Genomic DNA, 22,781 nt, shown 5'->3' with positions numbered 1-22,781 from the left:
TTTCATATAAAAGTGACTGATGAATTTATAGACTTCTGAATGACATGAGATCAAGTTTTGTGTTCTCAGATAGTTCTCTTGAATGTATACATGCCTTTAAACACCAATGTGATATATCTTATTAAGAGCAGTGATTGTTTGAATACGAATTAACATGAGAAATGATGTCTAAAACACATTATAATTTTCACGACGATGATATTTACTAACCGGCGCTATAAATATATTTCATGGACTCTTCTCTTTTTTGTAGATATAAAGGTTTCAATTTTTGAACAGCTAAGGTCCATTCAATTTTGTGCAAAAGTGGATGATAGACCTAGAGACCTCAGAATGATATGGGATTAGGCTCTGTGTGCTCGAACAGCCCTCCTGAATGTATTCATACTCTCAAACACCAATGTGATACATCCTATTAAGAACAATGATTTTTTGAACATGAATCAACATAAGAAATGGTGTCCGAAGCTCATTATAATTTTCATGACGATGATACTCATTGACCAACACCATCAATACGTTCCATAGGAGTTTTTGATTTTTGGAATGGTTAAGTCCATGGACATCTTTAGGTCCATCAAATATTTTTGGGGCAAAACCAACTAATAGACCTAGGACATTCTAAAAATCAGAAATATAATTTTATTTGATATCGGGAAGTCCCATAAACTCATTTATGGTGTCAGATAGTGAGTATCATCTTTTTACCATTTACATAATCTTCCAATATCATTTCTCAAGATAAAAATGAATTTTAAAAAAATTAGATTTAATACAGTATATCATAATGGTGTTTGACGATATGAGTGTAATAAGAAAACTGAGCCTAACACATAAGACTTTGTTTGGAGTGCATTAAACATCTCTAGATCCAACAGCCACTTTTGGAACGAAATCAATCCTCCATATCAATTGATTATTTTACTATTCATTATCACAGAAGCACTTGGAATCGATTGCTACATTATCTCAATCAATTGTCGATGACTTTATCCACATTGTTACCGGTTTTTAGAAGATTATGTTGCTGATCTTCAAAAAAATTAATAACACATTATTATTGGTCTTCAAAAAGATCAACAAAGACCAATAATACTATGTTGTTAGTCTTCATAGGATTAGATGTTCTGATGACCAGCAACATGATTGAGATATTGTAGCAATAAATAAGAGCTGAAACGTGGATTAATTTTTGTCTGTCGGAATCCTAGCAATAAATTAATACTGATCTGGGTAATCAGAAGCTAAACGAGATATTGTAGCAATGTGATTTAATCACCTCCCTCCATCCGTCATGATTCCAAAAAGATGCTTTCGAAATATGATTGAATTGATTATTATGAGACAGACTTATTAAAGTTGATAAGAATCAAATTTCGATGAAATCGAAATAATACTTTCCCCGTAGTGATTAATTGTAGCTTTTTAACTTATCTCTTCACAGATGATCATGGGACAAATTGTGTGAGACCGTTGGGATGAAGGATTTCACTTTTTATTGAAATGATTCCGAAAAGACTTAGGCTTATGAAATCCAAACCGAGAAACGATATAATCAGTGAATCAGTAAGACAGCACCAGTGACAAATCAATCAGTCGATACTTACTAATTCTTTACTATATACAATTCACTACTCCTCGACCCTGATAATTCTTCCCTATAAAGGGTTAAACATAGATTCGATCAGATTTTAGTGGTCTAACAATCAAACTTAACATCATAAGATTTGCTTTGCAATCTTTGCTAGGTAAAAGAGAATTATTATCACTTAAACAGAATAGGTTGTTTTGTAACAAAATAAATAAATAAAACATTTCAGAGTTTTTTTTGAATGAACAGTAAAAAAGAACAATGATATCATGAGAAAGAGAATGGGAAGAGATGCACAGTTTGATCAATCCAAATATGAACTACACATTTTGGGGTTGAACCAAAAGTAATACAATAAAATATTAAACTAGATTATACATTAAACCTTCAAACAAATAAATTTTTATTGTGTTATCTAGAGTTGAATCAAACAATATTAGATTATATTTCATACATGATAATCTGAATCAAACACACTATTAGATTGTGTTTTACGGCCTAATTTACATTTTAAAAAAATCATTTGACTACGAGTTTTCGTCTCGAGAAGCATGCCTCGCGGCAATACTTAGAGAGCATTTGTCACTTGAACATGGTGTTCAGTGTTTTCAGCTAACAGAGACTAGCATTGCCATGTCTGGTGCCTCATGGTGTTCAGTGTTTTCTGCAACAGAGACTGACATGTCTGGTGCCTCTAATATGTAAAAGATGACTTGAGATGATAAGAATCAAACATAAATCTTATTGAGATTGATCCTATCAATGATCCTTGGATAATGTTAATAATATCGACAAATAGTAAAGCAACCTGAAATCCAATCATGAGTTAAGCATGCTACATAGCCACAAAATAATATGGTATCAAATTCATTCGAGAACCTCAACCATCGTTCCATTCACAAGAAATAAAAACTGCTTAAATAAAATCACTAAACAAGTGACCGACGCAGAAGAAAGCAAGTGATAAAATAGTTGCCTGCAAATTTGCATAACATCACCCTTAAGTTTAATCGTTCCGGCTCTTCCTCCAGTAACAATTGACTCCCAGATTCTACATTTCAGACACTGCTGCATCTTTTTTTTTTCCTCTTTCTCCAATGCCTCTTATGAACAGTTTAACCCTGTACTTTAGATCCCAAAGGACTGGGGCAAAACGAGAAAATCAGGAAGTAGTTGGGTGAGCTAACAGTCGTGGACATCAATATCAAGATTCATAACCATGTTTGAGTAAGTATGCTGAGCTACCACATAAGAATGATATCGACTAGAGGAAATTTGATGTTGTACAATGTGGGGAGGGATTACCCCTTCTTTGCAGCATTTGAAGCAGCAACAGCTTCAAGGCGCTTCCATGTGTCTTCGCGTTTTGAAATAATTTCCTTGTTTTTCGCTTCATCCTCCTCAAACTTCTTCATGCACTCGGCTACTAGAGCAGGATCATGATCAGAGAAAATCTTGCGAATGTTGAGGGTGAGACTTTGAACAGCTTGATTCCAGTGTCTCTTTGAGTTTCTCTCCAATGCAGGAAAGATGATGGGCAGTATGACCTTGCTATTTTGTTTGATCAAGTTCTCAACATGATCGTTATTCCAAAGGAACAATGCTCTTTCTGCCACCTAAAAACAACAGAAGATTATATAAAAGATATTGGATCAAAATCAGGTGGAAAAAAAAATCCCGCCAAACTTTGTTCAACTATTTTATAAGATTGTACGCACGGCAAATTGCAAGCAGAAATCAATCTACCAAAAGCTAGGCAAAAGAATTTATGAAAAAGATCCATCATTCTCAAAGAGTTGTTAAAAAGATCAATCATTCTTGTATAACACATTGCGTCTTTTAGGTCCAATCATTGGCTTGTTGAAGTGCAGAGCAAGATAAATGCAGAAGCTGGAATCACCAAATCTATCAGTACTTAAAGCATCTCCGTCATTGAGAAAATAAGCTATGAAATAGCAATTCAACACAGAAATAAGCAACAGCTGCTTCAGATTTTCTATATCAGAACCAAAAATTTGGATGCTTGCTGATCTATGACGATAGGCATGTCAATTCAATTTCATAGTTGCAAGAATTGGGCAATGAACCGAATTGGCTAATACATGCCAATGGCGATCCATTGTGATGCATACTTACATTAACTTAAGAATGGATATGGGTCAAATTCACTATAAAGATCTGCCAGGCTACATGAAAGATAACCCTATCACAAACAATATGAGGGTGCAACGAGAAAGGGGGAAATGAGCATGTTTACATTACAAACAAAGGAAATAACCAGATAAAGAAGCTTTTGATGTCAGAGGCAGCAAATTTAGTAAGGTGATATTTGGTAGGGTGGAATGAAATAGAAAGGGAATGGTTCATTCAGCATCATTCCATTCCAATGTTGCAGTGGATAATTTAGAGTGAAATGGTAATTTTAAAAAAAAAAAAATCATTCCATGTTTAAGATGTGGAATGGAGGGAATGAAATGATGATTAATTCAGATCACCTTACTATTAATCTGGAAGTTCTTCTCAGATACAAGGAGATGATTCAGTTCTATAGTTAAAGAGGGTGGGTTGGATGATTGGAGCAAGATGAGCGAGGCAGGCCAAAAGAATCAAGTTGGCTGGGGTAGTTATACTAGTCAAACCAACTAAGGCAGGTTGAGCGGACCGAACAAAGCAAGTTAAATTGGCCAGAAGAATTAGAAGAACCAGATGAGTTAAACATAGTTTATCATTCACTTTTTATACCATTCAATTAATACAACCTAAGGAACTGAATGATCCAGAGTAAACATACATTATCATTCTATTTTTTATACCATGCAATTAGTATAGCCAAGCAAAGGAATGGAATGGATCATTCCACTTCATTTTGGACCCACTCCATTTCATCCTGCCAAACATTACCTGAGTTCACAAACAATGGAATTATGAAATCATCATAATCAAAAAACAAATGGGATATAGTAGATGTGGATGGGAAAATAGAGTTAATGTTAATTCCCTAACCTATATCACTACACTCCTTAATGCATAGTCTACATCTTAGCAATTTATCCTCAAAAGTCAACTTGGCAATTTTCAGGTGCACTCATGACGCCTGGTTTAGACTCAAGTTTCCAAGTTTTAAAAGCCCAAACTTGATAATCAATCATGTTGGGCTGTAATTGATGATAGTGAAAATTTATATAAAATTGGAGGACAGTTTAGTAGTATAAAAGAAAACAAACATAGCTTAGATCGATTAACTCAACTAAACTTCAATATCTTTTCTGAAGTTTGACATACTTCACCAGAATTATCTATTAGTCACTGATTTCCTTGATCATAAGGTTAAAATACCTCAAAGAGATACACTAACGTTAAAAAGAATCAATAGAGCATAGAAATTACAACTAATATAAAAAGGCAGAAACATTGTATCAAACTTCGTATGCTAATTCATTGAAAATTTCATCAACAAACTGACATTTCAATTTCAGTTTTAGTGAATATAGATGACTAGATCAACTGATATAAACATCAATTGCTGAAGTTAGAAAATCAAAAATATCCCTTAAAAGGAGCACTTATTAGTTAGTTGGATTTCAACTTATTGCAGCCAGCATCATAACTAATCATTCCTAGGTGCTCAGGGGCTATAGATCACATCTAAACCGCCTTCAATAATATAGGTGAAATGATTTATAAAGGCAACGAGCATGCACCATTTTAGGGTAGCCATAGCAGAGCAAATAAGTGTGGTAAATAGAATGTCTGCTTCTGCCAAATGAGATGACGATTCAACATGTGGTCCTTCTTTACCAGAAGCAAAGGGAGATAGAAATTTAATTGAGGAAGAAAGATTACAAATTTATTCCCTGATTAATAGAGAAGATAGACATAGGGGATGATGCAAAGCTTATGTTAATAACCTTGTTCACTTGGGAAGAAAGTTGGCAGATAGAAAGCAAAATGAACAAATTACCATATCAACCATCCTAATAAACTATATCGTTGTCATGCATCTCCTCTATACATAGGTTCATTCATTCTCCTTTGTCTCTCCTTTCTACGGATTTAACAAAGTTATTAGTTAGATTGCAAGTTGTTGCAACCAGCATCATAACCAGGCAATCCAAGTATACAAAGGTCTAGGCAATACAGATAAAATGCCTCTAATATTTAATCATTGCAATCGACATTTGACTACAAAGAGAAGGGAGAGATCTTCAAAATTGTGTTCTTAAAATGCAAAAATGATCAAACAATCAAATGTAGCATCCGCAATGACAGTGAATTACAAGTTCATTGTACCATAATGGGTCTTTGCGACATTATTGCTCTTTATCAGTTGATTCCATCCCACAAAGCCACCCCAAAATTGTTTGGTTTCAAGATATATAATGTATACTAAATCGCATTTGGCAAGATTACTAGCACTCAGATCTCGTGGGCGACACAAATCCTATGGATTAACCAATTTTACAAAGTTCCAGTTGATCCTATAAATATACCACCTATGTAGTTATCTTGAATCAGGACCTATTGGCTCAATCTATTATTGCTTGTTCACGGGAGAACTTCATCTCGAAAGAGAAGATAACTGAATTGTTTTTAGTGAATTTGTTAAGAATGTTTATAATTAAGTTCAAGGTCTATTAGTAGTAAGTGACGCCTCGTAGAGGCACGCATCTGCTGAAATTACAGGGCTATTTTGAAATAAATCCTTAGACAGACACTTGTTTCAATTAGAATTATTAGTTGATTGTTATATGAGTTTAATCTCACATGGTTCTTACTCATGGTGCTATATGTATAGGGTGTAGTATTTATCTATTAATGAATTCAATACAATCTAATCCATCTCAACTAGGTAAGAGAGCAGGCTCTCTCTAGGTTAGATGTTCTTTATGAATTCCCTTAGGACGCAGGCCATAGTCGAAATAACAAGAAGTCCTTCCCTCCCAATCCACCTTATTCAATGTCCTTATTTTTCCTATCTTTTTTCCTATTTTTTTTCTCTCTGTGCACCAGCGCACCATGACATGTTCTCCCATCCACCATGAGACTCAATCTCCTCTCTTCTCCTTTCCTCTTTCTTCTCTTCACATCATCCTCAAGATCAAGCAATGCCTCCTTCCTCAATATCATGACAAGATCATTGCCAACATCAAGACTTGCCTGACCAGTTCCATGTCTAGTTACTCAATATACCATGTTGAGACTCTAATTTCCTTCCTAGTCAGGCTTGCTTTCAAAGTACTAAAGGCAATGATGTCACAAATGTTGTTCGAGTGCTTATGAAAGGAGGTGTTGAAGCTCATGCTGTTCTCCTACTCCAATGGTACGTGCAGTGCTAGAACCATTGCAGATTACATGAAAGTCAATCCAATTTTACCAAAGAAAGGCCAAGACTACATTTAAGTGTTCAAGAGGCTAACCGCCTAATGTGGCATCTAAATGTGCACCTTTATCAACACCATCCTCAGCAGCATTTAGTCAAGGAAAATCATCTCCACCATAGGAACCCACCTTGCTAATCTCAAGCTAGTCCACTTGATGCAATTCAAGGCTCAGTCTTAATCCTAACATAAACCTAATCTAAGAGAAGGAGAAGGGAGAGGAGAAAGGCACAAAGTTGAATACATTTTGATAGGAAGTAAAAGAGGCAAGGGAGGTGGGAAAGGTACAAAGAAATAAATTACTCATGCCTTCTTCCCTCTCTCCTTTGATGTGCACACCACATTCAACCTAGCCTACCAATGCTATGTTGTCATGCAAATCTGCAAACATTGAAGTTGTTCATCCACTAGATCCACCACTGACATAAGGTGGCATCGGTGGTCATGACCAAAGGTAGAAAGTTCAAGCAATGGGCCAAGAGAGCCAGACACCGACAGTGAGACAGTAATGCGACATCAAACAGAACCATCAAATAGCATAGAAATTGGAACAAAATTAATAAAGAATGGAAAACCTATCTCATGTAGAGGAAAAAAAATGAACCACATGTAGATTAATTAAGCTGGATTTTTAATTAATTGAAAGATCATCAATACATAAAGACAACACCAAGGATTGAAATTTCGTGCCGTATCGGGCGATACGGGCGAAAAATTTCGTTCCATCGAAGCACCAACACCGGCACAGCGCTGGCACAGGAAGCGTCGCGCGGCTGGAGAACGCCTCCGGAAGTGTCGCAGGCCTCGGCGAGGCCTCAGCGACGCTGCCTGAGGCCTCGCCCGGGCCCCGGCGACGGCCCGTTGACACTCCGCGTGCAAGCCGCGCGTACCGATCGCGCGATTTTTCCCCTTTTTTTATTTTTTTAAACTTAGGGTTTAATTAGGTTTTAATAATCAATTCCTAGCTATAGTTTAAAACTATAGTTCGGGATAATTTAAATAGGTTTTATTAAAACCTATAAAATTATCAAAAAAAATTTTTTTATTTTTTAAATATTTAGATTAAAATTTTTATTTTAATTAATATATTTTATATTTTAAAAATACCGAAACTATACCGGCACGGTACGATACGGTACCGAAACTGTATCGTTCCGGTCCGGAACCGAAACTCCGGTACGGCTCGATATTTTAAACCTTGGAAAACACTACTTTTATAGGTTTGATACAAAACAAACTAGAAAAAAACCACAAATGGAAAAAAAAAATAATACCATAATCAAATTCCTACTAAATTAAAAGATACTCCTACCAAAACTATTATACTTTTTGAATTAAAAACATGCTAGAATTCCTTAACATCCCAAAATAAAATAATTACTAAAGATTAACTAAATCTTAAAATGATTCTTTTCCTAGTTTGAATTATTCTCCCCTACTCAAGTGGACATGATTTCGGCAAGTTGTTAGCATCTTTTCTTAAATAGTCATTTTCTAACATAGGGAACAATTATTTCACCAACTTTGTTCAACAATATTCATCATTATATGACTTTTTTGGTCATCCCTTAAGTGAGTAAGAATTGGTGAATCTTACTCCTTGTGTGTTTTGACTCCATTCCCTTTCTTTTCAGTCATTCTTTCCAACAAATGAGAAGGCATCAAAATTTGTCACAGGGCAAGGATAATATCCATGCCTACACAATAGTCTCAATGTATGCAAGTGGATATTTTGAGGATGAATCCGCAAAAGCACAATATGTATCAGTTAACTCATACAAGGATGGAGATTCAAAATTTCCCTAGCAAATTAGCATATCCTCTAATTTAAAATTTGATGCAGTCTCTAAATACATTGGCAAGCAAATAAAAAGTATTATAATTAATTTTATAAAAAAAAAAGAAGTAAAGTAAAAGGAGTGTTGAGAATTGAATTTATAAATGTAAGAGCACAATCTACATACAAGGGACTATAATAATCGTTACGTAATACTATCTCTCTCATCAATATAGTGGTAAATAGTAAACAAAGAAATCAATGTTTATCCTAATAAGCTTGCAAGATGAATATCTCATCATGCTTATCTTGTTTGATTTCCTCTTTTGACTTCTCTAGAGATATAACATGGGTAAGTTATGAGAGCTTATATTCTATTCATTATTAATCCCATTAGTCTCTAAAGAAGTTAAGATTGAGATGACTTAATTAAAGGACTTATTGGTGTCATTAGAGAACTCATTCAAAGTGTCATTAGAGGACTCATTCAAAGTGTCATTAGACGACACTTCTAAAGAGTCATCAGAAGGCTCATTTGGGATCAACTTAGTTAAGTTCAATTCTTTTATTTTAATTAAAAATTATTTGATTATAGGTGGAGTAGAAAATTTGATGTTGTCTTAAATTCACTTCCATGAGAATGATTACTTCAGTTCTGCAAATTTATTACGCAGTTGATATTTAAAATATGGTGGAATGTATTTTACCATCTATATTCAATTTATTTCACACCGATGTGTGATAGGTTATACTTTTATCATGTAATAAAAGTCCTACATGTTTTGCCAAAATTCACTAGCATCTCCAACAAGTCTATCATTATTAGATCATGCTAGTTCAATGAAGGTCATATCATAGTGGTCAAAATAGTCCTAATGTCACCTAACCAATCTAGAAAGCTACTAGGATTAAATCATTTAGATGTTCCATTCTAGTTCTCATGAATCTAAGCAAGTCCTCCACATCACATTAGTATAATTGGTTTTATATCTCACTCTTAAAATCACTTGTCGTGTTTTCTCTTATGTATATCTAAGTATGTTGATAAATAATAAAAATTATAAAATAAAGAAATATGATAAATAATGAAAATACAAGGGAAAATAGATTAAGGTGAAAGCAAAAGGTTATGCAGGTTTTTTTACGAAAGACAACTAAATAGAAAACTAACTTATTTTTTGAATTTTTATAGCTGATAATGAGTAATGATATGCAAAAATTATGTGAAGAAAACACATTTAATGGATGAAATTTAAATTACAAATAAAAAGAAAAAACAAGTTTCAAAAGAATGGTTATGGTATATATAGACAATGCAAGCCTTCTTTGATGCGCCTCAAACATAGTATTAATAGAAGGAGAACGTGCACAAGTCCTAGAATCAAATGGTGGAAGTTAAAGGATGAGAAACAAAGTATCTCTATGGGAAGGATAGGATCAAAAATATTAGGAGAAATATATGACAACTCAAATATGACATAGGATAAGATGATATTAAATTTGAAAATGGTGGTTAAGAGTGTATTCAATCAGTCAAAAAGATGTGCACCATCACCATCAAGTAAAAAATTTTGATGGTGAAATGAGAAGGTAGAGGAGAAAATGATGAAAAATAAACAGCCTATAAATTATTGTACACTTATAAGAACAAAGAAAACTTTAAAAAGTATACAGTAGCTAAGAAAACGGTGAGTGAAGCCAAAAATGATACTTTCAAATGCTTATATCAACACGGATACAAAAAAAATGGAAAAGAACATCTATAGAATAACTAAAACGAGAGAGAAAAACAAGATAACTTACCCAAATAAAATTGATTAAAGATGAATGCAATAGAGTACTAATGAATGGTGAGGAAATAAAAAAGCGGAAGAAATATTTTCATCAATTTTTTAATGAAGATTTAGGTGATCAATTTAAATAACTTACACAAGTCAGAAGACTAATAAAAATTTAAAATTTTATCAAAGAATTCAAACTTCAAAAGTAAAATATATTTTTAAATGGGATGTAAAATGGAAAAGTAATTGGACCAAATGATATTTCAATAGAGGTATAGAAGTGTCTAGAGAAGTACTTACGAAATTATTCAACCTCATATTAAAAATGAAAGTAAGCACTCTAGTTCTCTTGTATAAAAACAAAGGAGACATACAAAATTGTACGAATTATAAGGCATTAAGCAAATGAGTCATACAATGTTATGCTAAAGCTAGAATCAAGCTCGACAAGATTTTTGATAAACAAGCGTAAAAATGTTTTTTGAAATATGGCTAAACTTAATAATACAAACAGGGAACCATATCGGTATAAAAAAAGACAATGATTAAATAAATAAACCAACAATTGTCGGATTCAGCTAAAAAGACACTTCTGCTTCACAACTATTCTACCTTCCCGCTCAATAAAAGAAAACACATCGACATTAAAATGATAATGTTTGAAGAAATAAACCATTCGGCCAAAAAGACACCTCCACTTCACAATTTCTCCACCTTCCCACTTGACGAAGTCAAGTTCTTTTCGCTTGAGGAGTATAATGCAATCAAGAATTTAATTTATAAAAAGTTATTTGAGTCGTTAATTTTTATAATTAGTTGGAACTTTTAATATAGTTATTTAGTTTTTTTTAGAGAAGTCTATTAAGTTTTTATTAGAAAAATTAGGATTTTATTAGAAAAGTCTGTTATTTGATAAAGCATAGGTTGTATCCTCAAACTATAAAAAAGGGTTGGGATCCCGTGTATTGATCAAGTTTTGAGTTAATACAATCTGCAGTTTCCTTTTCTCTAGGTGAGAACGACAACTTTACTCTAGGTGAGGATCGTAGCATTACCCTTTCGTTGTGCTGCATCGCTTAGAGCCTGACTCGAGCTTGCTACTATCTTTTAACAAACAAGCTTGAATATTATTGAACTCGACTTAGTTCAACTTAACTTGTTTATAGCTCAAATCATATGTTTTGCGACTTTCAATGGTATACGTCATGCACTAAAATCCTATATTCTATAAGCACCTAGTTGTGCCTAATGCATTTGCAATGATAAAATGCTTGCTCGTGTACTGACATAGATGCTATTTCAAATTAGATTATCAACAATTTAACCCTTGAGTAGTCACCTCACCTAGAGCAATTATCCATGTGAAGTTCATGGTTTATCCTTATGCCTAGTAGGGAAAAAAATCCTTGAACAAATTTCAATTTTTAAATAATAAAACAAATAGAAATTACAACATTACCAAACAATAGTTATATATATGTCCAAGGTCAATATATGCATTAAAGCACAGTGATCAATTTATTCAAGGGAAACAAAGGTGTGCCTGTAGCCACATTGATCAGTAACATGTCTTTGTATACACTAAGTTGAAATCATGATGCATCCACACAACAATTCATTTAGTCACAAAAATTATCAAATTATTTATCCTGACTTCTTGTAAACACTATTATTTGCAATTTAGTATATTTTGAGATATTCTACAAGAGATGAAAATGAGGTACTAAGCAATTTTTGTGGATAGTTAATTCAACAGTGATGGAGTAAATGTAACACAGACTAATTAATAAAAGGACAATATGGTGCATTTCTGCAAGTCGTCAATCATAAATTTGAATAACAAGCAGCAGGAATCCTTTATAAAAGCAGATAGATTGATTCAAAGACATGTTTTTATGACAAGATAAAATATTTTACCATTCTTCGACCCTCAAAAGTTATAGATGAGGTTAACAATTTTCAATATGAAAGGAAATTTGCATACTTTCAATTAGGTGACACTCTAGTAAGAGACTTCACTGTCATGATATATTTACATAGTGTAGTTTAACTACTTACCAACAAATAGTATGAAAAAATTCATTTATGCAATATTATCATCGTAAGATCATTGAACTAGTTTAACAATAGAATGGTTTTTCACCTGAGGGATCTCTTTTGTTGGCAGGCATATTTCTTATCTAATGAAGTTCACTTATTTGATATGGATGAACTTACACATGTGATAGTGTGACATGATTATGATGAAAACCTAGAAGAATCTACAAGGATTAAAAGGCCTATGTTGACTAAAAGCTAATTGCCTTTACAAAGCCTGAAAAAGAAATAATGAAACAAAAGTTGCAGCAGGAAAATATTTTCAGAAGCACAGAATTATAAATGAATCTGTTCAGGACCTAACATGACAAATTTAGAATTGAGTTGAGGGAATTGCTACCTGAAAATGAGAACTGTTCAAACATCGAGCAATTTTGCAAAACAGTGGAACCATACATCGTTGAAAATCTGCAGGCTGTGTTGCTTCCAGGACCTCTTCTAACTCTCCCAAGAACATGACTTCTTTTGTACTGTTTGTAATAGGCCAATATTTCAATAAGCCCCTTATAACAGTATCAGCAAGTTTGCAATCCTTCTCAATAAATTGAGTTACGCAATATGATAACTGCTGATGGTACATTGCTATGCACCTTGGTTTGTGAAGTGGAATCAGGGCCCGTACAAGGAATAATTTATGCTCTTCTTTTAATGGTAATGCAAACCCACTGATAATGCTTCCCAAAATCTCCAATAGCTCAGCAATCCCATTATGTTTGTCCGTCTCAAAGATAAACCGATAAAATATATTGTTTATAGCTTTTCTGATGAAGGGCCGGTGGACCATAAATTTTCCATAGATGCGGTGAAGTATTGTCTTTAAGTACTCCCTCTCTCTAGGATCTTCAGAATCAAATAGATCAAGGAGCTTAAGAACAAAGGAATGGTCTATATACCTTTTTGCCAACTTAGCATCAGTCTCTGGAGATGCAACAAACCGAAGAAAAAACTCATAAACAATCTGCAAATGTGTCCATGCTGGATCCATGACAGGTTCTTCCTCTTCTGCATCAATTTTTTCCAAAACCATGTGCTCTCGAGGTGGAATAGTTAGGTTTCTGAACAAATTGAGTGATACCATCTTGGTTGTCTCTTGCATGACATTTTCTGGAAATTTGCCACTTGCTGAAGTCACATAGTCAACAAGTTCCAATAAAGTCTGTCGTTTTATGTCTTTCTCTTTCAAGTTCTTTGTTGGGTCAGTGAAATCAAATACAACACAACACAAGTCCAACTTTCTGATGAACAAATTCTGCCTCTCAGAATGTTGAACGTCCTTAAAGCTAGGCAAAGCTTCATATACTGGGGCATAGCTTCCATTCAATCTCGAATTAATTGTTGGAGAATATTTGTTTAGATGATTTAGCCCAGGATTTGAACCGGGAGGGGCCTGACTGTTAAGACTAGTGGTCCTACTGCCTTGCAAATCTCCACTCCTAGAGCTGCTTGAAGAAGAAGACGGAGGAATGGGTCCACCAATTGAATTATCAGATGATTTTGATGGCTTCCGTGGGAGCCGGTTTAGTATCTGCTTAATCATGCTTGATGGCGAGATATTAAGGCGAAAAAAAAAAACAAGATCCTGAGGTCTCAAAGATGTATCTTCAATGGCATAAGTCTTATAAATAATGGTTGTCTTAGCTTGCAGAAACTGACTTTAGCCTCATAGTTCTTCCTTTGGCTTTTCCATTAGATATCTAGTGAAATGTTTGAGAAATTCCTAGACAAGTTCCACAATCCTGAGAAAAATATCCTTTTTCACTTAAAGCAAATTGCCGGAACAGCGATAATCAAAAGAGCAATCACACAAGCAAAGATCCACTATCTAAAGCAGATAAAAAAAAAAGAAGAAGAAGAAAAACGCACCACAACAGCCTGTTCCAGCTGGTCGTTATCTCTGCAAAAAAAAAAAACATGCGCCGGCACCGAGATCGATCCCAAAGCTCCACTCAATCAGCAGCGCATATTTGCACTCCCCGCTCCCAAATTTGATGGGCTGCCCGAACAGGATCAAAACGATCTGCGGGATCCTGAGCGGTCAAGGTCGCGCTTTGAAGCGGGAATTAAAGCGAAGACGCATTGAGGTCGAAAGTCAAAGAGGAGAAATGATTAAAAGACGAACTTTTACCAAATCGAAAGCCACAATTTCAGAGAGGAAGGGAGGGAAAGGGACAAAGAGAAAAGATACCTTCTTTTTTGGAAGACGAAAGAGGGATCTCGCGCACTCGCCTCTCGATCGGCCTCTACCTCTTTCCTCCCATTACGAACGAACGAACGAGCGAGCGAGCGAGAGGAAGACCCTCGTCCTCGCCTTTCTTGCGCCTTTCACTCGTTTTCTAATTCCAAATAATTTTATTGAGCCAATTTGGGATTTGGGATTTGGGAATGGATCACCAAAACCGGGTTCAATAAAAGAAAATCCTAAACCGGGTTCAATAAAAGAAAATCCATTAAAGTCAAATCCGAAATGTGTAGTGTGGCTATTGGATCGGGCAAAATGGACTTAAAAATTGTATTAAAAAACAATTAAAAAAATGCATTACATGTATTAAAAATTATTAAATTTATTAGATTTAATTATAATAAAAAAATAATATATTACGTCTTAAAATACGCGACCATGCGTGACATCAGAATCGGAGCGATCGAAAAAATTTCAAGCACCTGAAACAGTAAATAGTATTATTTTATATTTTTTATTTTTTATTTAGTTTTTTAAATTTACGGTTAAGCCATTTAAAATTTTTTTTCTTTAGGATTTAGGGATTGAGTTATAATATTAAATATAAAAAAATTAAAATAAAAAAAATTAATTGCTTATGAGGGGTCGGATAAAAAGTATAAAATAAAAATAAATAATTAAATAATAAAAATTTGAATTGCTTACGAGAGGCCGGATAAAAATTCCTTTATGACTCGGTCTCGTCTTTGTCATAAATTAGATTGCCAGTTAACTCGATCTCATTTTCTTCATGCTGAATGAATTTGAACGTTGAATCAATGCAAGGTGAAACAATGGAGATTTGGACTTCATTGATAGATGAATCATGCTGTTGATTGCCGTTGAACAAAGTGAGCTTCTGGTCTTCGATCAACGCTTCGTCTAGGTCTATCTCCTCTTCATCAGTATCGTCATAAACTGAATCACCAAATATTTCGATCTTGTCGTCATATTCGCCACCTCCAGTGATCGAACGATCGAGAATGTAGGATTGATTATACTCAATGTTGTCGAGGTCCTCATCTTCATGGTTGTCCTCGTCGTCGTAGGAGGAAGGGGGGACATAGAGGTGTTGCGGAGCTGGCGTTCTTTTAAAGTTGTAGGTGGTGGGGCAGTTGATCTCAAATTTCTCGAAACTAAACTTGTATTTCGACATTTCTCCTCGATTGGAAATTAATGAATTTTTAAAAGGAGAATAAAGAAACTTACGACTTTTATGATCTTGTGCCTTTAGACGCTGGAATAACTTTGTGACTTGTCTCTGTAGATCTTGAAGTATCTCGTCTTGAGTGCTATGATCACGGTGCGAGGCTTTTTCAGTCGGAACTTGCCTATCATGACCACGATCACGTCCACGACGATGATCTATCGAATCTGAGAGTTGACTTCTACGATCTTGTGCTGCTAAATGCTGGGATAACTTTGTAACTTGTCTCTGTAGATCAAGAATCTCGTCTTGTGTGTAACATTCACGGTGTGAGACTTCATCTGCTGGAATTTGTCTGTCATGACCATGATAACGACCATGACAATGATCTATCGGATCTGAAAGCTCTGATACCAACTGACGCCGGGCGGAATAGCAATTATCCCGGGGGCAATATTGAATTTGTTGGTCCGACTATGAACGTCGAAAATAATCTTCTAAAACCTATTAATTCGGAAGAATAACAAGAGATAGGGAAATAAACGGTATTGCCAAAACTATTATTAAACCAAAACTTCTTCTTCCCTAAATATCAACGCATAAGATATTTATATAGACTCAAATCTTAAGAAAGATTTCTAATAAAAAAAGAAAATTTCTTAACAAATTTGAAAAGAAAGATTCCTAATAAAAAGGAAAATTTTCTTAACAAACTCGAAAAGAAAGATTCCAAATAAAAAGGAGAATTTCTTAATAGACTCAAAATCCTAAAAAATCTAAACAGACTCCAAATATAAAATCTTAAGAAAATTTCTTAACAGACTCAATCCTAAAAATCCTAGATGGATTTAAAAAAATCTTAAAATAAAAAATAAAACTTTTCAAAACTACTCTACTACAAAAAATTTCAAAAATTATTAAAAATAAAAATTATCGAAATTAATAATAAAAATCTTTAGATTCTCCTGCATCATTGTCCAAGTTAAGTTATATGTTAAGTTAACACCTTGATATTGTAGTTGTGGTCAGAGCACCTGAAAATTCACAACCAATTGCCCCACCTACTCAAACATTTCCAATCGGTGCAAGGTCGAGTGATTAAACTGAAGTCTAGGATGTCTTAACCTAACCTAAAGCTAAGGTAGAAGAAGTCAGGGCTGAGATGACTCGCTACCAGTAGGAGACGCAATTGCAGACATCTGTGTCTGAGTGTCAAAGGGAAGAGTTGACGCGGCTAGGGCGAGAGTGATCACCCTAGAGCAGGAGCTAGAAAAGTATATAGGGAGCAAGAAGTACTACAGACTCAGGTGGCTCCCCTGAAACAAGAGCGAGAGAGGCTAGTGGCTCTAGCAGCTTTACAAGAGATAGAACTTAATAGCTTAAAGGGACAACTTGCTGAGCAAGATGCCCAGTTGTTTGAAGCGAGTGAAGGCATCGACATGTTGAAGCAACAGACTATAGAGGCTATAGAAAGTCAAGGGTGACTGGAGGCAGAATTGGAGATTGCCCGAGACGAATGGGAAGGCTACAGAAATGGCGAGGAAGAGCGATGGGTCTGTCGGAAGAAAGAGTGGCCAGAGTCGGAAGAGTTTACTGACATACTGGGAGTTAAAACAACGAAAATGTTACACACGCCTTAGAAGGCGCCCTCCTATAGGTTCACAAGACTGGGCTGCTACCTCTAGGCACCTCATTGGACTTCATGGATATAGACAAGGTGTGGATGGCGGTGCCCAATTCGGAGAAAACTAACAAATGATCAAGTGTCTTCAATTTAACTTTTTCTCCTTGTCTATTTATAATGCCCCTCAGGGGCCTTTTACGCTAATGAAATATTTTTGTCTAACTTTGTGTCGTTCAATACTGAGAGATTGGGCTTAGAAAAGGGTGATAGCCGTCAATCCATTACCAAGGGGAGGTAGAGACTTGATCTGCGACTATGTCCGAGTCGGGAGAAATTATACCTTGAAAAGGGTGATTATAGATGAAGGTCGTTAGTCCGAGACTAAGGGAATATAGAGGCTTGATCCGCGACTATATTCGAGTCAGGAGAGATTGAATCTGACAAGGGTGATTGCCGATAGATGTCACTAGTTCGAGACCAGGGGAATATAGAGGCTTGATCTGTAACTATATCTGAGTTGGGAGAAATTGAACCTGACAAGGGTGATTGACGATGGACACCACTAGTATGAGATTAAGGAATATAGAGGCTCAACTATGCCCTAGTTGAGAGAGATTGACCCTGAAAAGGGTGATTGTCGATGGACGCCGCTGGTTTGAGACTCGAAAATATAAAGGCTCGTTCTATGACTATGTCTGAATTGGGAGAGATTGGACCTTGATAAGGGTGATTGTCGATAGATGTCATTGGTCCAAGACTAAGGAAATATAGAAGCTCAATCCGTGATTATATCCGAGTTGGGAGAGATTGGACCTTGAAAAAGATGATTGCCAATGGATGTCGCTGGTCCGAAACCAAGAGAAATAAAACTTTGAGGAGATAAGCGAACTTTAGAGGAGATACCTTCATCAAACCAAATAAACAAAGGGAGATGTACATAGCAAAGACAACTAAGCATAAAGAATACATAAAGGATACTCAAGCTCGCAAAACTCGATAGGTCCACAAGTGGGCGGCATTCAAGGGCCAATTCATCTCCTTTCCTTCAACATTAAGTAAGTAGTAAGCTCTAGAACTTAGTTTTCGAGTGACCCGATAAGGTCCTCCCCATTGAGGCTTCACCAATTGATTGCCACCGATCTGATCATTTAAACCTACAAAATAATTCTTTTTAATCTTATCAATCAATTGACAAGGCTCACCAACAGGTTGTTTGCCTCTAGTTGAACCGACCAATCAATTCAAAAGCATTCTATTCGTTGCTACAATGCTACCAATCGATTGTTGGAACTCATGAATCGATTGGTACAGTAAAAAAATACTGCAACAACAATTCTAAACTTGGTTATTGTAGCAAACCTTAATTACTGTAGCAAACTCTAATTTTTGGGTTTCAGGATTTACAATAAATCGCAAATACTATAGTAGAAACCCTAGTTATTGTAGCAAACCCTAAAAACACCTCAAAATCTCAATTTTAGGGTTTCAAGTCCATCGATCGATCGATACGCCCTATCAATAAACTAATACTCCTATTTCAACTTTACCAAGTTGAATTCTTATCTTGCCTGATATCCGATTGACCTCACTTACCAAGACTTCCTTTGCTCAACAGCTAATCAACCTTAACCTATCAAGACTTCCCGTTGTCTATCATCCGATCAACCTTAACATGTTGGGACTTCATCAATGCTTAACATCCGCTCAACCTTGACCCGTCAAGACTTCCGTCATCACCCTTGATATCCAGTTGACCTCAACCTACTATGACTTCCTTTGCTTAGCATTCGATCAACCTTAACCTGTCATTCTTGTTGTCTAGCATCCGATCAACCTTAATCTACTGGGACTTTATCATTGCCTAGCATTCGATCAACCTCAACCTTTCAAGACTTCCATTATCATCAAGTGTCCGCTCCATGACCAACTTGGACTTTCTGTCGCGTTCCAACTCCATATTGAACTTTCAACCGCCAAGTGTCTGGTCACCCATGACCCACTTGGACTTTCCATATCTTGTCATGTATCTAATCAACAATATTGATCTGTTTAACTATTTGCTCAACCAACTTAACATATTGATTAAACATCGAAATCCCAACTCGAGTTTGATCAACCTGGTCAATCTTGAAAGGTCGATTGCACCAACAAGGCTAAGGTCAAAATTTTTAAATTTAAGCTCGTTTTTAGCTCCTTAAATTCAAAATTTAAGCTTTTGGACTTTGAAAATATTGAAACGATTTATAAAGTGATAAATTTGCAACTTCAAGAGTTCATCACTTTAACGAAGTAAACACTGAGTTGTTGTTATGTATGATTTCTCTTGATTCATCAAATTCATTCTCTGCTTATGATAAGAGAAAGTTACTTCAGTTTTATCCATCTAATTTCTCCTTAATAGAGGTATCTTGAGCACCAACTTGATAATTTTATTTTTGGCATGCGAAGTAGCAATCAATTCTATGAGGTTGCAAGGATTAACGAGCTAAAAGGATGATTCAATTAAAGGAACATCGATTGCATCCTTTAATATATTTACTTTTGAAATTAGCATTACTATTAATCATTGCAACTACAACAGTAAAAAGAGTATTTTTCTATAATAAAAATAATCAAAATCACACTTCATAATCGATTAGAGATAATGTGACAAATAATTATATAGTATCATATATAAGCGAGATGTGTTTGATACAGTTGATAATTAATTATTATTCAATATTTTCAAAGCATAAAATCTTGAAAAGTATTATTATAAAAACATATGAAGTTAATATAGGACCTTTATTATATATTTTGTGTTGTATTTTTTTTAATTTATTAAATTTGCTCTCATTGAAAATAATCTCTTGCAAAAATAGATTAAGGTTACGTATAATATACTTGTAGATGTTTTTTAGGACTCCATAATTACATAAGCTTTGTGCATTAAATTGTCTTTTTATTGAAATTCACCTCCCTCTTCATCCCGATTGAAAATTCTAATTATGCCACTGGCTGAATACATATGTATTTAAACTTGTTCACTTAATTTAATAAATTATTTAAATTTATTAATTTAATTAATTTATATGTATTGATCAAATATAAATCAACTCTTAACAAATTAATATTTTGTTTATTTACAATCCATGCGTGGCTCGTGAACAGTCAATGTTATGAGTTCGAAAAATTTATTAACCATATTCAAATCAGACTTAAATGTGATATTCAAACATGAATTAAATATTTTTTAAGTCTGCTCAGAAAGCTCACGTCACATGCACCCCTGGCTGGGCCAGAGAACTCTTTGGAAAGTCCCTCCTGATTGGCTAGCGATACATATAAAAGCATACTTCTTTCATTTATCTATTTTTTATTTTTGCAATTATTCAGTTTCTCTAATGCGAGTAGACAATATTATTTGCAATTTTGGTATATTATAAATTTGACTCCCAATATTTTCTCCTACATACTATTTGCTTTGTTATGTACTAAAAAAATTATTTAAAAAAATAACTGTTCACTAGAAATGAAATAATCACTTTTCTCACTCACTGAAAATTTTATTTTGGTTGATAGCGGACTAAGATTTTTTTTATCAGTAAATAAAAACTCTAATTCTACAATAAATAAAAAACACATTGGCTAATTCCCTTCGTGGTATACATGGCAACTTTTTTACACTCACATCAAAAATTAATATATTTACAAAATTATTCACTTCTAACACACACATTAAATTCTAATATAATAGATGAACAATATAAATAACAATTAATTTTGTAACTACTACACCTATTTATAATTATAACAACTATTAAATCATAATTACTACAAGTATAATAGCTATTTATAGTTATAATAGCTACAAAATCATAATTATAATAGTTATAATTTTTTACCTGCTATAACAATAAATTGAATCGCATTATAACTACGAAATTATAACTTCTACAACATAAATATTTTTTAAATATTAAATATATAAAATACATTATAACAATTATAAAATCTTAGTTACTACAATTATTATAACAGTTACGATTTTATAACTGCTATAACGTATTAAACTGATTTAAAAATTAATCAAGAGATTTAGATGAAAAATAATGATACTACACAATACAGAACAACATCAAAAAATATTTGAATAAATATACATAATAAAATAATAAAATAAGACACCTTTTTAATAGAAAATAAAACATCTTGAAAATAAAAAAATATCCTTTGTATTTTTCTCACATGATCAATTTTACGATCATATGTGAAGTGGTAAATCAAAAAATTACAATTGACTATCATAAAAAAAAAGATATTTTCATCAAAATTCAACTCTTACTCACTCAATAAATTTATTATGTAGTAATCAATTAAATCATATTTCAAATAAATAATCTCGAATGAATGTGATGAATGGGTTCCATAATCGAAAAGTTTAATAGTCACATCACATCACATCACAAAACGATGTGCGATCAGATCGACGTCCGTCGCCGCGAAGATGTGCATTTAATGCTGTGCTGCTTTAGGGAACCAACGCCGCGGCAGTCGTTACCTTCCAGAACGAGGGATGGCGTTCATCTGAAGATGTTCTGCTGGCACACAATCAATGGCCAGCAGGAACTCCAACTCCATGATGGCACACAATGGGAAGCGCATCTCGTCCCAGAATTAATGAACGATGCTGTTTGCAAAATGACAATTTGCCAGAAGGCGGACTCGTCAACCACCAATCGACCAACGATTTTTTATTTTTATTTAATCACAAAAGGACACGCCGACCCAACGTTGGCGTAGAATGGCATGCATCTGAAGCTAAACGAGTGTTCAAAAAAAAAAAAAAAAACAGAAACCAGTTCACCAGACAAAGGAGACACCAGTTGGGTCTGGTTGTAAACATACCGAGTCTGATGAGGGTTCTTTTTTTGAACCAACACAAACCCTTCAACAACTGGCATGCATTGATGATTGATTGCTATGATATAACCACTGGAAATTTTATGGCCATGCGAACGGATCATCACGGCATTCAATTCTGCTAAATTTAAACACGTAGATATCAAGCAATTTAATCTATCTAATGTCTGTCAGTCAGACAGAGATGGTTCTCCATAATCTGGTAAATCGTCTAATAAATTCATGGGAAAAAAGAACAAAAAAGATCCATTCGATAACAGAGGGGA

At 34.4% G+C, this 22,781-nt stretch overlaps 1 protein-coding gene across 1 annotated transcript; it reads right to left on the bottom strand.

Moving 5' to 3' along the window:
* Positions 1–2,431: 2,431 nt before the first annotated feature.
* On the bottom strand, positions 2,432–14,935 carry LOC141844916 (serine/threonine protein phosphatase 2A 57 kDa regulatory subunit B' theta isoform-like). Its single transcript, XM_074732895.1, has 5 exons — positions 14,810–14,935; positions 14,488–14,670; positions 12,965–14,360; positions 2,897–3,207; positions 2,432–2,734 (listed from the first exon to the last, which is right to left on the bottom strand). The coding sequence occupies exons 3-5, from the start codon at positions 14,159–14,161 to the stop codon at positions 2,707–2,709; spliced, it is 1,536 nt and encodes a 511-aa protein (XP_074588996.1). The 5' UTR covers positions 14,162–14,360; positions 14,488–14,670; positions 14,810–14,935; the 3' UTR covers positions 2,432–2,706.
* Positions 14,936–22,781: the final 7,846 nt, after the last annotated feature.

The sequence above is a fragment of the Curcuma longa genome, chromosome 14 (assembly GCF_044706935.1).
Source record: "Curcuma longa cultivar G26 ecotype Majalengka, Jawa Barat chromosome 14, ITB_CL_G26_1.1, whole genome shotgun sequence".
Lineage (NCBI taxonomy): Eukaryota > Viridiplantae > Streptophyta > Magnoliopsida > Zingiberales > Zingiberaceae > Curcuma > Curcuma longa.
This window is presented reverse-complemented; position numbering and strand designations above follow the sequence as displayed.